The following is a 13,208-nucleotide window of genomic DNA, read 5'->3' on the forward strand; positions in this document are numbered from 1 at the left end:
TGGACATTGGGGACTGTATGTGTCGTGGTGAGCGCTGTGTATTGTGTAAGACTGATGAATCGCGGACCTGTACCCCTGAAACAAATAATACCTTGTATGTTAATAATTTAAAAATTAATTAATTTAAAGAGAATCAGAATCCCACATCTATCCAGCACCACTCAGTTTCTAAGAGTGTGTACTTTTGCTTTGCAATAAAGCTTCTCTGCTATATTTTACTCTGATTATCCTTGAATTCTTTGTCGTGGCAAAGTCAAGAACCTGGCACCAGCTGGTGGTTGAGGGCTCAGGACCCAAGAACTCCCCCAGTCTCCGGTATCAGTAGGAATGTCCACGAGCTACCCAAGAGTTGCTGCCCAAGAGGGAGCCTGCTAGGGTGAGGGAATCCCCAGGAAGGGCCTGGCCTATTCATATCCCGAGGAGGACAAAGGGTGGATTCTCCAAAGAACCCCTACAACAGAGGCCAAGAGAGAGACCTACATTAAATATGTGCCCAACCTGGAGAGAAGTCTTCCCTCCACCTTAATCTTAATTTCATCTGTTCTGATCCTTGAGGTACTGGGGGTAAGAGAGTGGGCAGAGTCTTCCTGGCAAAGAGAAATACATTTGGATAAGGGAGAAGTCTCCTGTCCCCTCTCAGCTGATAGCAGCCCACCCTATGCTTGGCCCTGGATGCTGAGAGAAGTCTCACCTATAATTATTGAAATTTATATACTAGACTGGTCATTACCAAATGGAAACAGTGTTTGCAATTTTAGTGATTAAAGACTTACTACCTAAGAATGATCAGAAAGCTTTGAGGCCTTTAGAGACGATGGACTCTGAAAAACAAACTGAGGGTTCTAGAGGGGAGGGGGGGTGGGGGGATGGGTTAGCCTGGTGATGGGTATTAAAGAGGGCACATTCTGCGTGGAGCACTGGGTGTTATGCACAAACAATGAATCATGGAACACTACATCAAAAACTAATGATGTAATGTATGGTGATTAACATAACAATAAAAATTATTTTAAAAAAAGAAAGAAAGAAAGCTTTGAGGCCTGCCTGGTATTTTTCTAAGGATAGGGGAAAAGATACTTCCATTTAGAAAGTCTAAAGTGGCAGGCAAAAAAATTCAATGATTACGTACCAGGAGTCCTGCTTTCAACATACTGGTCACATTAATAAAGATTTGGGCTATAGCTGGGAGGCCAACATTCCACCATCCTGGAGTTTGTGACCTCACAGTGGCTGAGAGATCCCTGTGGTGTGGAGCCCCTTCCCCTGAGGAGATGGAACTGTGGCTTGCTGGACAGATTTTTCCAAGGAGGTGGTGCCCAGGGTCCAAGCTGAAAGTCCAGAACCAACCTTGTGCGGCCTGCAAGAGCTCCAGGCCCTGTCTCCGCATTAAGAATGGTCACCATGCTGGAAACCTTGCTATATCTGTTCATCATCCTCATCTGCTTCTTGCTGCTCGTCTGTTACTTTTTCTTTCGGAAGGAATAGGCTCCAGCTACTGCACAGTGGGACTGAGGCCTGATGGAAGCCAGAGCCAGTCTAGCCCTTCAGGGCCTCTCAAGCATGACAGACTCTTTCTAAGCTGCCCATGGCCTGGGTCTTGGCCTGTTTTGGGGTCTCCAACAGCCCAGGGTCCCCACTGGACACTTCCCACCAGGGTCAGCTTCCACCTAGGTCTCTGTACCTCCTTCTCCCTAGGTCCCCTAGCTGGCTCCTCTGACCCTCACACCCTCTCTCATACTAGTTTTGCTTCTGGTTCATTTTTGTGCTGGGCTGTGGACCACTGGTTCTGGAGAGGGACTCAGCGTGAGCTCAGAGAAGGTATGAATGACTCAGGCCCCTGCCATGGGGACAGGCATGAGAAGCAGTGGCCCTCTCCCTCCAGAAACTAGCAAGGCTGCGCCCTCATGAACTAGAGTCCTAGCTAAAGACTGATAGCCTTAGCAGGGACACTGGACTTTCCTTCCATCCATGGTGGACAATCTTTGAAAACAACTGTCTTGACTACTCAATCTGGATGGTTGCAGCTAATTAACTTGGGCCTCCCTGAACAACAACCCTGGACCTTCCTTGCTAACTAAATTACTGAGATATATGTGGCTCATTACTTAACTTTCTTGGCTTAACTTTTTTGCTTGAATACTTGGGCATTCCAGGATAATATTTGGCTTTGCCCCATTACCTTTTGCCATGGTAACTGATCACATCAATTCTTCACTCTTAAGACCTTGGGTCTTCCTGGCCAACGGCATCAGACATACGTCCCTTCCCTCCACCCCCCCGCTATTTCTCTGGGACTTCCAGGATGAAAACAGAAGAACGCTTCTATGATTCCACCATTATGGATAATACTGGCAGATAGTTTACGTTATATATTCTACTTCTAGAATTCTAAGAATTTTTAAAAGTTATGAATGGATATTAATTTTTATCAAGTGATGATGATGATTATGGTGATGATTCTAAAATTTATTAAACTGCCTTACTATAACCCAACACTTATTTTTTAAAAAGCACTTATGGTACTGAGTTTCATATCTTGTATTATTTTGCCTACTTTTAAATTTTTTAATTGTGGTAAAATACGCATAACATGAAAGTTATCATCTTAACCATTTTTAAATATTCAGCTCAGTAGTGTTCAGTATATTCACACTGCTGTGCAACCAATCTCGGAATTTTTATCTTGCAAAACTGAAACTGTACCCTTGAAACAATAATTCCCCATTCCTAGCTTCCCCAGGCCCTGACAGCCACCATTCTCCCTTCTGTCTCTGAATTTGACTACTCTAGGTGCCTCATATTAGTGGAATCATACAGTATTTGTCCTTTTATGTCTGGCTTATTTCACTAAACATCATGTCCTCAAGGTTCCTCCATGCTGTGGCATATGTCAAAATTTCCTTCCTTCTTAAGGCTAAATAATATTCCATTGGGGTGTGCGTGTGTGTGTGTGTGTGTGTATCACATTTTTTTTTATCCATTCATCTGTTGTTGGATACTTGAGTTGCTTCCAACTTTGGCTATCATGAATAGTGCTGCTATGAACACAAGTAGACAAATATCCCTTTAAGATCACATTCCTAATTGTTTCAAGAATATACCCTTAAGTGGAATTGCTGGATCATATGGTAATTTTATTTTTCATTTTTTTGGGCAATTGCTATACTATACTATTTTCTATAGCAGCTGCACCAATTTGCATATTTTATCTATTTTAAAGTTTAAAAACTGAGTTTCAGAAAGATGAAGTCACTTGATAATACAGCTAGAATATGGTAGAGAAAAGTTTTAAGAATGTCTGTTGTATTAATTTCCTAAGGCTGCCATAACAAAGTACCACAAACTGGGAGGTTTACAATGGCAGAAATTTATTCTGTCACTATTCTGGAGGCCGGAAGTCTGAAATCAATGGTCAGAAGACATTTACAAGACAGGAGCGCAGTTACTGTCCTTTAAGGGCACTGGGGGCCAAGGCTGCTTCCACCTGAAGTTGCCAATATATTTTAAAAGATGTTTACATCTACATTCGTCAGATGGACTGTAATTTACTTTCCTTCCATTGACCTTGCCTAATTTGGGGATCATGGGTTACTCTGTGAACTGAGAACATCTCCCTCTTCTTCTATTATCTGGGAGACTGTGTAGGACTGAAAAGCTGGGTATGATGTTTTCTTTGTGGAAATATTGTTAACTACTGACTCAACACTTCAAAGTGTTCTAAGATGATTCAGGTTTTCTATTTTTCCTTAAGGCGATTTTGCTATATATTTCTCTAATTTTTTCTCTCTGCTCTGACTATCCTCTGACCCCTCTCTCATTCCTGAAAGTGGCTCTGCTGCCCTAAATGTGGTTATGCTCATTTTCTGCCATCTTACTTTTTGCTTTTGTAATTTCATTGATTTACTCTACTGGGATCAGTTCCACTGTCCTTTTCTCTCATTTTTTTAAGTCCCCCAGTGCCAAGAGCTGACTGGGACACATGGAATTTTTCTTACATTTTAGAACCAGGTGAGTTCTCTTTCATAGCAATAATGAGGATTTCTCTTCTCCTGTATCAACATTTGAAGCTCATCTATTGCCATGCAGTGAGATGTTGAGATATGACCCCATCCAGCTCCTAAGTACTTCCCATACTCATCCCCCACCCCTCCCCTCACAGCAGTTTCTGAGTCTTCCTCCCTTTCCCTGAATGTCTTCCTGTTCCCCCCTTTCTACGTGAGCCCTTCAAAACCCTGCCAAGGCACACCACTTCCAAGAAGCCACCTTTTGGAAATTGATAGAAGGCTGACTTTATTCATGTTTCCACAGCTAGCCTCCAAGCTGCTTTAGGATCCATGCTTCCTCACACTCACCATGAAAAATCAAGGAGGAAAGTATCATTTTCCCAATATGGGTCCCACATCCAACTTTTTGTCAGAGAAGGGCAGGACACCGTAACTGACATTCCCAACAAGACTGAATTCAACAGGAAGAGTGCCACAAGGAAATCAGGGAGAAAGTGTGAATAGGTCCAAACTCTGGATGTCCTAGCCATTTATATATCCAGATTCACATGAAAATAGGCAGTTTGTTGGTCCTAGTTTTTCTGAGAAGGTTTCTAAATGTGGGAATTGTTGGTTGGTGATGGTCTGTATCACATGAGGAAAACATCTGTTTAATCCAAGTATGCCAAAATATACTTTTCTGACCAGGAATAGAAATTAAATATTACCCCCCCAAAAGAAATTAAATATTACCAAACATATTTTCAAGCACCTACTAAATTGCTCTGAGATTGATTTCTGGGTTTGAATTTTGACTCTGATACCTACTGTTAGAAGAAGCAATCTGCCATGGGCCCTGAGCATCTATGCACATTCTTTCAGGATATGCTAAGAATGCAAGGTCTTGACTCCTCTTTACCTGGGCCCTTTCTTAGAGCTGTGTTTTGCAGTGAGAAACCTTGAAGGATGAGAAAAGCCTCCTCCCAGACTAAAATCAGGCTTACTTCTGTTGGCTGTAAGTGGTGAATCCCTCCAAGCTCAGTGGCCCTATCCTGTAACGTTAACACAGTATGTGTGCAGGCAGCTGTCATGGGCCCAGCACCACCCCATGGGACCTATGAAGAATAGGAACCAACATATGAACATGAAGCTCTCTCTGCTTTGCCACAGTAATAAGGTCCTAAGACTGACTCAGGAATTTTGTGTCTTCTGCCAGCATCCACGAAACAATAGGCTAACTGTTTAGCTCGCAAGTAGGATTCACTCTCAGATCATGCACAGTTCTTAACACATATGAACTGCGTGATCTTGGACACATTAAATAAACTTTCTGAGCTTTTGTTTTCTCATCAGCAAAATGGATAAGAATATTGTTTGCCTTATAGGATTGATATGATGATTAAATAGATCAAAATCCTGGAATATAATGTGCGCTCAAAACTTAGTGATCATTTAACATTATAGTACTAGTGTCCTCTGTCATTGATGGGATAGGGCATTGGAGTGACAGATACCATGCTATGAAAAACCCTGTTGGGGACGCCCGGGTGGGTCAGCCAGTTGGGCGTCTGCCTTCGGTTGGGGTCATGATCCCAAGGTCCTGGGATCGAGTCCCACTTCCGGCTCCTTGCTCAGTGGGGAACCTGCTTCTCCCCCTGCCGGCTGCAACCCCTGCTTGTGCTCTCTCTCTCTTGACAAATAAATTTAAAAAAAAACTTTTTTTAAGAAAAACACTGTTATTCCCCCAGGCAGGCCCTTGCTGTCCACCCTGGCTAAGTACATTCCCACTGTTATACCACCCTGCCCATTTCCTTTGTACCACTCATCATGATTTTTTTAACTCTTTTTTTTAAGAGTTTTAAAGGCAGACGCTTAACCAACTAAGCCACCCAGACGTCCTGACTTGTTATGATTTTTAATTATTGCCTTCGCTGACTCATTATTCCTACGAGAATATTATAACAACGACAAAAAAATCGGGAAACCTGTCTGTCTTCAATATATTTCCAATGCTTAGCCCAGTCCCTGATACGAGGTTGCTGCTCTGTAGATTTTTCTGGGGGGGGACGGGAGTCTAGATGAACATATAGATGTATGAATGGATGGGTGTTTGGGTGAGTGGGTGGATGAATGGATGAGAAAGCTGGTGCTCCCTAAATATTTTCCGGATGAATAGATGGATGGATGGAATGATGGGAAGATAAAGGGATGCCCGGATACCTGGCCGCTCAGATTTTCACCTCCTATCCACGAGGAGGCGCAAAGAGACCGCGCGCCCGGGTTCAGCCTGGGAGACGCCGCTCTAGGCCGCAGCCCGCGCCCCAGATGCATTTCCGCCGGCGCCGGACGGACGCGGGAGGGGGTTTCCTGCGGCTGCAGCCGCCTTCCCGAGCGGTCCCGAACCGTTCCGAACCGTCCCGAACCGTGCCGCACCTTCTCGCGTGGTTCTCTCTGACCCCGCCGACGACAGTCCCGGCGCCCCGGGTGAGTCACTGTGGGGCAGCGCTGCACAGGGACCCCCGGCGGCCTCCAAGGCCGGTGCTGCATCCCCTCTCTTCCCCGACAGGAGGAGAAACTGAGGCCCGAGGGGGCGGGGAGAGCCGGTGGAGGTCAGCCCGGATTCCGGGCCCGGCTCCTGGCTCCGTGTCCGGCCCCTCCGCCGGGTGCGGATCTCTCGGGAGGCGGGTCCTCGAGAAAGGGGCCCCGGGTCCGATCCCCCGCCCTCAGCCCGCCCGCGGGGAAGACTCCGGTCGCGCTAACGACCAGCAGCGGGTCCGGCGACGCGCGGGCCGCGCAGCCGCTTGTGTTCCCGGGCCCGAGGGGCGCCCCGGACCCCGCGGTTTTCACGCACTCACCCACCCCCGGCTCCGGGCCTTGAGTCCCCCAGAGCCGTTCATCGGTTGCCTACGGAGTGACCTGAGGAGTGTGAACCCGTTTTGGCGTCGCCTGTCTTTAACGGAGTGTGAAAGCCCTGGTTGTGCAGAGCGGTTGTCTGAGCTTTCAGGTGGGGGCGCTCGCGGGGCCGCGGAGGGGCAGCGTGTGATTCCTGCCTCCCTGCTTGGCACTAAAGCCCCTTCCCGGTTCTCTCCCGTGCCCAGGCCGTGCGGGCTCTGCGGCTCTCTTGGGAGCAGATGGAGACTGTCCCTTGGACGGCTTTGCGGGCCGTGCCGCAGGCAGCAGCCCTTTCTGCCCTGCAGGACCCTGATCCGCAGCTCCTGATGCCGCCCTTGTGTGCAGGGGTGAGGCCTGCTGGGTAAGTGCTGCTGCGCGTGAGCACCTTGACCGGGGAGCTCCTTGCCTTCCTGCCACAGCGCGGTGAGGGGGGAGGGGAGAGGGTGGTCCTGGAGCTCAGGTTCTGAGACCCTTCTTGCAAAGCCCTTGTGCAGAAGGGGGTGTGGTGTGGTAGGTGGGGTGGGTTTGGGGTCAGAGAGGTCTGGGTTCAGATCCTGGTTCAGCCCACCCCTGGCCAGCCGCATAACCTTGGCTCAGTTCCTTCCTTGTCCTAAGCTTTACTTTTAAGTGGGGAAACTGCCAGAGCTCTGGAGGACAGAGGTCTCGTGTGTGTCCTTTGTTTTTGAGCCCAGGGTGCCTGACACGTAGTAGGTACTCAGGCTGTATGTGTGGGGTGAATAAACGATGTCGGTGTTTTTGCCAGGAGTTAGTCTTCCCTTTGGTGATGGGAGGTGGAATCTTTACATGAAGTGGTGATGATGCTCCAGGTCCTGGGCTTGGCCGGGCAGCTTTCCCCTGCCTGGGAAGATAGCAGGCTGCTACCTGGGGTGCCCGTGTCCAGGTCATTGATAGTGCAGGGAAAGGATTTGCTGAAAGTGTTTCCCCATGTTTGGAGGATCCCTTCCTGTCCCTTCCAGACCTGGAGCATTCCCACACTTCCTCCTTTCTACCACCTTTTTGATGTCTCCTGTCACCTGGTGCCAGTGTCGTGCTCATGGGTAGTATAGGTGAAGGATTCAGAGAAGGGTTGTCCTGTGTTTGGAGAGTCCACATCCTCACCTTCAGGAGTTTTCCCACATTCCATCTTCTCCGCAGACACGTTGGGCCTCGGGGGGCAGTGGTGTGTGCATTAGTGTCACTGTTGGCCTTTGGCTTCCTATCCGTGCTGTTGGGAGCCAGGCTGTGTGTGTTACTTGAGTTTTCCTCGATGTCCAGCATAGTTGCTGCCGGGCAGCCATGGCACACTCCTGTAAATCTGGCCTTGGCCTCCTTTTCAGCCTATCCCTGGTTAATGATGCATTCATCAGCATTGGCCACCCTGTCGTAGACCACACACTGTCTCCCTCTTTAGAGTTAACTACTGTCCTTTTTAAGAGGAAATAATGTGTCTGTGGAGGAAATAATCACAGCCAACGTTTGTCGAACACTTACTTTACTCTCTGGTAACTACTGTGCTAAGCCCTTTCCTGATGCCTACCATGCCTTGCTGTGAGCAGGGACAAGTTGGTACCCCATTCTTGGGTTTTGGTCTGTTGCAGATGAGCCCACCATGTGCAGAGCCATCATGGGAGTTGTATCAGGAATATTCTAGACCCCAGTGTCCTTGAGGTAAGATTTCTTGTCTTTTCTCTGGAGTGTTGGTTCCTTGCATCTGGTATAGTCAAGTGCGGGTTCCTAGCGACTTCATATGAAGATATAGGGGAGCTGAGAGGTGAGAAGGTAATGTCCGTGAGTCCCCAGCTCTGTCCCTCAATCCCAGACAACCTAGATCACATCTGGCCCTTGATACGTCCTCAGCGCTTGCTGCAGAGGAAGAGTCTCCAGAGTCCCGCTGGGTAATGAGAGCTCTCTGGGGTGCCTGCCTTCTGTCCTTGGAGTGACGGCAGAAGCATGTTGTAATTGGAAATGAGACCCACACGTCAGAGACTCCCGTCCCTGGCTTTGAATCCCCTTGTGCTGCTCTTGGTGACCTATTCAGAACCTCATTTTCTTCATTTAAGAAACCAACTTACGACAGAGGTGATTTCTGTGCTGCTTAGGACCACAGGATTCCTGGGCGCCTGGGTGGCTCAGATGGTTGGGCGTCTGCCTTCAGCTCAGATCATGATCCCGGGGTCCTGGGATCGAGTCCTGCGTCGGGCTCCTTGCTCCTTGGGAGCCTGCTTCTCCCTCTGCCTCTCTCTCTCTCTGTCTCTCATAAATAAATAAAATCTTAAAAAAAAAAAAAAGACCACGGGATTCCTGTCATTTCCAACCCTACGATTTTCACAGTGTTTTTGCCCAAAGTGACTTCTCTTTGATTCCCCTTGGCAGGGAGGTTTTATGGGACTTTTGCAAGAATGGCCACTCCTGAGGTCCTGTGCTTGGCTGGGTGGTTTCCCCAGATTCAGTCTATTCCAAAGGCTAGTAGTGCCTGCTTCTCTTCCTAGGTCTCTCTCTGCCCTTCATGCCCCTGCATTCAAAAGCGATCATGAGCTGCCTGTGCTCTGGTCAATTGATAATGCAGGGAGAGGAATTGTTGAAAGTGGCTTCCCGTATTTGGAGGGTCCACACCTGTCCCTTCCAAATGCTGACGCTTTCACACACTCCTGCTCCTCTCCAGCTAGTGCTCTCTGGTCTCAGGCATTAAGTGCTGCTGTGTGAGAGTCAATGACGGGACTCTGTAGCTTGGCCTTTCTCAGCTTGGCCTCCCGTTGTGGGAAACCGGGCTATGTTTGTGTCCAAGTTTAGGTACTTTATAGGGTTTAAAGACCCAGGATGAATTCTGCATAAGGATACTGTGTGATATGGGTGGTTTATACTGATTGCCATAAGGTTTTCAAAGGAAAGCAGCTTTTTGGATTTGGTGGTCCAAATGTGATGTGATGGGAAATGTGTATTGGGTGGTGGTGGGCGGAGCAGCACGAAGAGGAGTTTGATGCTAGGGTGAGCACAAGCACCTGGGAGACAGACGTACAGGGATGTAATGACAACGGAGGGAGGCTTAAATGGGGGCCTTCACTCCCAATTGGGGGGTGTGGGTGTGGGGCTCAGTGGGAGGAGCCTCTGAGCTTTAGCTTTCCAGCCATCTGTCTACCAATTACCATATCTGCTCTTGTCCTGAAAACACCCATTTTTTAAGACCGTGTTTATTTTGATTCTTCTCTGTGAGCACTGAGATTCATTTTTGAGCTGTGTTTGGGGTGAAAAAAACCTGGCAGCTCATGCCTGATTAATTGGGGCTTTCTCATTGATAACTGCTTGGAGAAAGATGAGATCATGTTGGAACCCAGACACTTGTTGTGACCACCTGCTCTGTGGCATCCTCCTCACTCTAGGAGAGCTGCCTTGGATCTGGAGATTGCTGGAGGAAGCCAGAGAGCATGGAGGCACTGGCCCTCTCAGGATGAGAGGTCCCAGCTGCCCTGGAGAGAACTCCTCATGGTGAGTTAATGCCAAGGGGCTAAGTCGGCCTGTGTTTCTGATATGGAAATTCCAGGCTGCTGGCCTCATTGGACTTTCTCCTTTAGATTATGTTGGGATTGATCGTGGACACTAGAGTGGTGTGATGAAGAATAATGTTGCCATGTGAAGCATCACCAGACCTTACCCTGTTGCCTCAGCACAGCATGGAAGGACTTTTCTCTCTGTGTGAGCAGGCCAGAGAGAAAGCCCTGGGACCCTGGAGGCTTGTGGCCCAGAGCTAGAGACTTCAGCTGGTTCTGCCGCTCCCCCAGCGGTGTCACCGAGCACCATGAACCAGGAAGACCGGTTCCCTTCCACCTGGGTCACGTTGTCCAGCAGCCTCCACGTCTCCCCGCCTACTCCTCCCGTAACTTGTTAGAACCAAGAGTTTTCTGTACTGTGCATCGTTGTCCTCTCACGCACCCAATAAATCTTGAAACTGCCCTGCTGCTTGTTTTTGTTGTTTTTCTTGTCTTTTTAAGCCCATACCTCCATGTGCCATCATGGGGTGGGTCATGACAGATCTTCCATATTTTACTCACTGAGATGTTCCGCTTAGCACACTCCCGAGGCTGACCTAGGGATAGGAGATGGGATGTAGAATTTGGACTAGGGGTTGAACAATCCCAAGTGCCTCTGGGGGGCTCAGGTTTGGGAGAAAAGGAAAACGTTAGAATTGTTGGCTGAAGGCCATCTGGGCCCGGGCTTTGGAAAAGAGTACGACGGTGGGATGGACACAGAGGCAGAGTCGGGCTAAAGCCCTGGAGGAGGCAGGAGTGCCCTGAGTGCTGGGGCCAGGGTTCCCCTGGGGGATTTTGGGAGATGGTTCTGAGCCGGGGCGGGTGTGGCTTGGACAAGGAACACCTGTCCTTTGGAGAGCTCTGGGGCTGGGGTAGGCAAAGGCTAGGTGTTGGGATTTCTGTTGCTATTGCCACATGGTAGATTTGGTCCCTGGGAGTTCTACTCAGTGACAGAATGGCAGTGGTGTGCCCCGCAGAGGGAGAAAGGGAGGCATTAATTGTCCATTCCTTGCATGGAAATTGAAATCACCTTGATCAGGGCTGAGGTCAGAACCAGGTAGTCAGGCCTACCTTTGTGAGTTCAGCACCTTGATGGCCTCAGTCCACAGGAGGCATTCTTGGGGCTGAAGCGTCTACTCTGCCCACCGGCCCTGGCAAAGGCCCTTCTTTCTCCCTTGCCCCCCTCCTGAACTACCCAACGTCACCCACTCTCTCATGAAGGTCCCCCCACCTACTCCACTCTCTGGGCCGGTGTCATCCAACCGTGGCCCTGGTCCTCTCGTGAAAAATGAACGCATTTTCTCCAACTTGGCCCAAGTTCCTTTCCGGTGAAGTTTAACTCTTGGTTGTTGCCTTGCTATTTGTAGATGTCTTTTTCTCTCACACTGACCAGCCCCTCATCTCAGGCAGCTTCCCGCCAGCTTCCATAGCGCTGTGTCAGCTTTGGGGAGCCCTGTACACTGCATTCCCATCCCCTTTATTCTCCTTATTTTCTCATCATTTTCTTAACTGCCTCCCCGCCCCGTACCTCAGTCCTGTGGCCTGGGGCATCTCTGCTGCCACTTGGTCCATGATGTATAGGAGGGGGCAGCGACGGAGTGCTGGGGAAGAAAGGAGGAGGTGACGTTGCCATGGTTGCTGAAACGGCCAAGGGAGGGGCGTCTTGGGGCTATGGAGGCGGATCACTGACCGTGGCTTGGCCCAGCATCACCAAAATGTCCTTCCCAGTAAGCCCAACTGGTCAGGTTGCGGAGGTGTCAGCCATCCGTTGCCCTGTTTCTGCGGCAGCCTAGTACAAAGCCGGCCCAGGAAGATCAGGGAGGTCCTCACTGCAGCAGCTGGCGCACAGTCCGCACTCAGAGCTCAGCTTTCCTCTGTCAACAACTCGTTCACTTTCAAATTGTAAACGATCCTTGCCCCTGGCCCAGCCTCTTGGTCTGCCCTCGCCTGCCCTCTGCCCCCCCGGCCCCATCTGAGCCTCAGCCCTAGCATTGCCATTCCATTCTCCAGGGTACCTGCGGGGCCCTCCTCACTGCCCATGGTCTGCCTCTCCATCCTCACCCCACCCGCCACCCCCTGGGAGCACCAGAGGCCTCAGCCGTGCTACTACTGAAGGCCCCTGAACATGCTCTCCCTTTCCCGGCCTACATGATTGGAATGCATCCTGCATATCCGAGGCTGGCCTGACTCAGCTTGTGTCACTTCTTTCAGGAAGCCTTCCTTGGCTAAACCCCCAGCCAGACTAGATTCCTGGCCCTTCTTTTCCTTCATACCCAGTGTCAATCATGTGCAGCACCATTCTAGGAATCAGTCAGCAAAAGAGCAAACCCGTCTTTATGGTACTTAACATTTTAGAGGACAGAGACAGACCATAAATAAAGTACTAAAGCGTGTAGTGTGTTAGAGAAGGGCTAAGGGAAAAAATAATGAAGCAGGGAAACGAGACAGGAAGTGTGGGGCAAGAGGGGGAGTGGCATCTGAAACTGAGCAGACAGGGAAGGCCTCACCTGGCAGGTGTGACTGGAGTCAAGGGAGGGCCTCTCACCTCTGGGCGTTCACGGCAGTCCTGCTGCCTCCATTACAGTGTAGACGGAGTGGTAGGAAGCTTTCCTCTGGGGTACCAGGCCCAGGGAACTGGGGGGGCAGGAGGCCAAAGAAGCCACTGCTATGCTGTGCCTGATTATGAATGGCTGCTGTGTGGTGAGGGTGGCGGCCCATTCAAGTTGGGACTGGCCAGTCAGACTGGGCTGTGCATGTCTTGAAGGCAGGCTCCGTCTCTGCCAACTCTGCAGCCCCCTTGCTCACCTCG

General features: G+C 49.6%; 1 protein-coding gene and 2 non-coding genes across 3 annotated transcripts; all 3 read left to right on the forward strand.

The window, feature by feature from the left end:
* Window positions 1-6,191: 6,191 nt before the first annotated feature.
* Window positions 6,192-10,823, forward strand: LOC114203779 (uncharacterized). Its single transcript, XM_088026645.1, has 4 exons — window positions 6,192-6,467; window positions 7,082-7,236; window positions 10,253-10,358; window positions 10,445-10,823. Exons 1-4 carry the CDS (start codon window positions 6,192-6,194, stop codon window positions 10,481-10,483), a joined length of 576 nt encoding a protein of 191 aa, XP_087882771.1. The 3' UTR covers window positions 10,484-10,823.
* On the forward strand, window positions 7,729-7,870 carry LOC114203781 (small nucleolar RNA SNORA71). The gene has a single exon (XR_003608053.1). It is a non-coding gene; the product is annotated as a small nucleolar RNA SNORA71 (small nucleolar RNA).
* On the forward strand, window positions 9,386-9,520 carry LOC114203780 (small nucleolar RNA SNORA71). The gene has a single exon (XR_003608052.1). It is a non-coding gene; the product is annotated as a small nucleolar RNA SNORA71 (small nucleolar RNA).
* Window positions 10,824-13,208: the final 2,385 nt, after the last annotated feature.

This window comes from Eumetopias jubatus, unplaced genomic scaffold (genome assembly GCF_037043125.1).
Source record: "Eumetopias jubatus isolate StellerSeaLion01/CBP00866 unplaced genomic scaffold, mEumJub1_p1.0 scaffold_9, whole genome shotgun sequence".
NCBI lineage: Eukaryota > Metazoa > Chordata > Mammalia > Carnivora > Otariidae > Eumetopias > Eumetopias jubatus.

Excerpts from the sequence above, each read along its gene's own strand:
- LOC114203779 (XM_088026645.1), top strand. The coding sequence starts at position 6,192 with ATGCCCGGATACCTGGCCGCTCAGATTTTCACCTCCTATCCACGAGGA. Across the intron at positions 7,237-10,252 it reads GCAGGGGTGAGGCCTGCTGG|GAGAGCTGCCTTGGATCTGG; the intron begins GTAAGTGCTGCT and ends TCCTCACTCTAG. Across the intron at positions 10,359-10,444 it reads CCTGGAGAGAACTCCTCATG|ATTATGTTGGGATTGATCGT; the intron begins GTGAGTTAATGC and ends TTTCTCCTTTAG.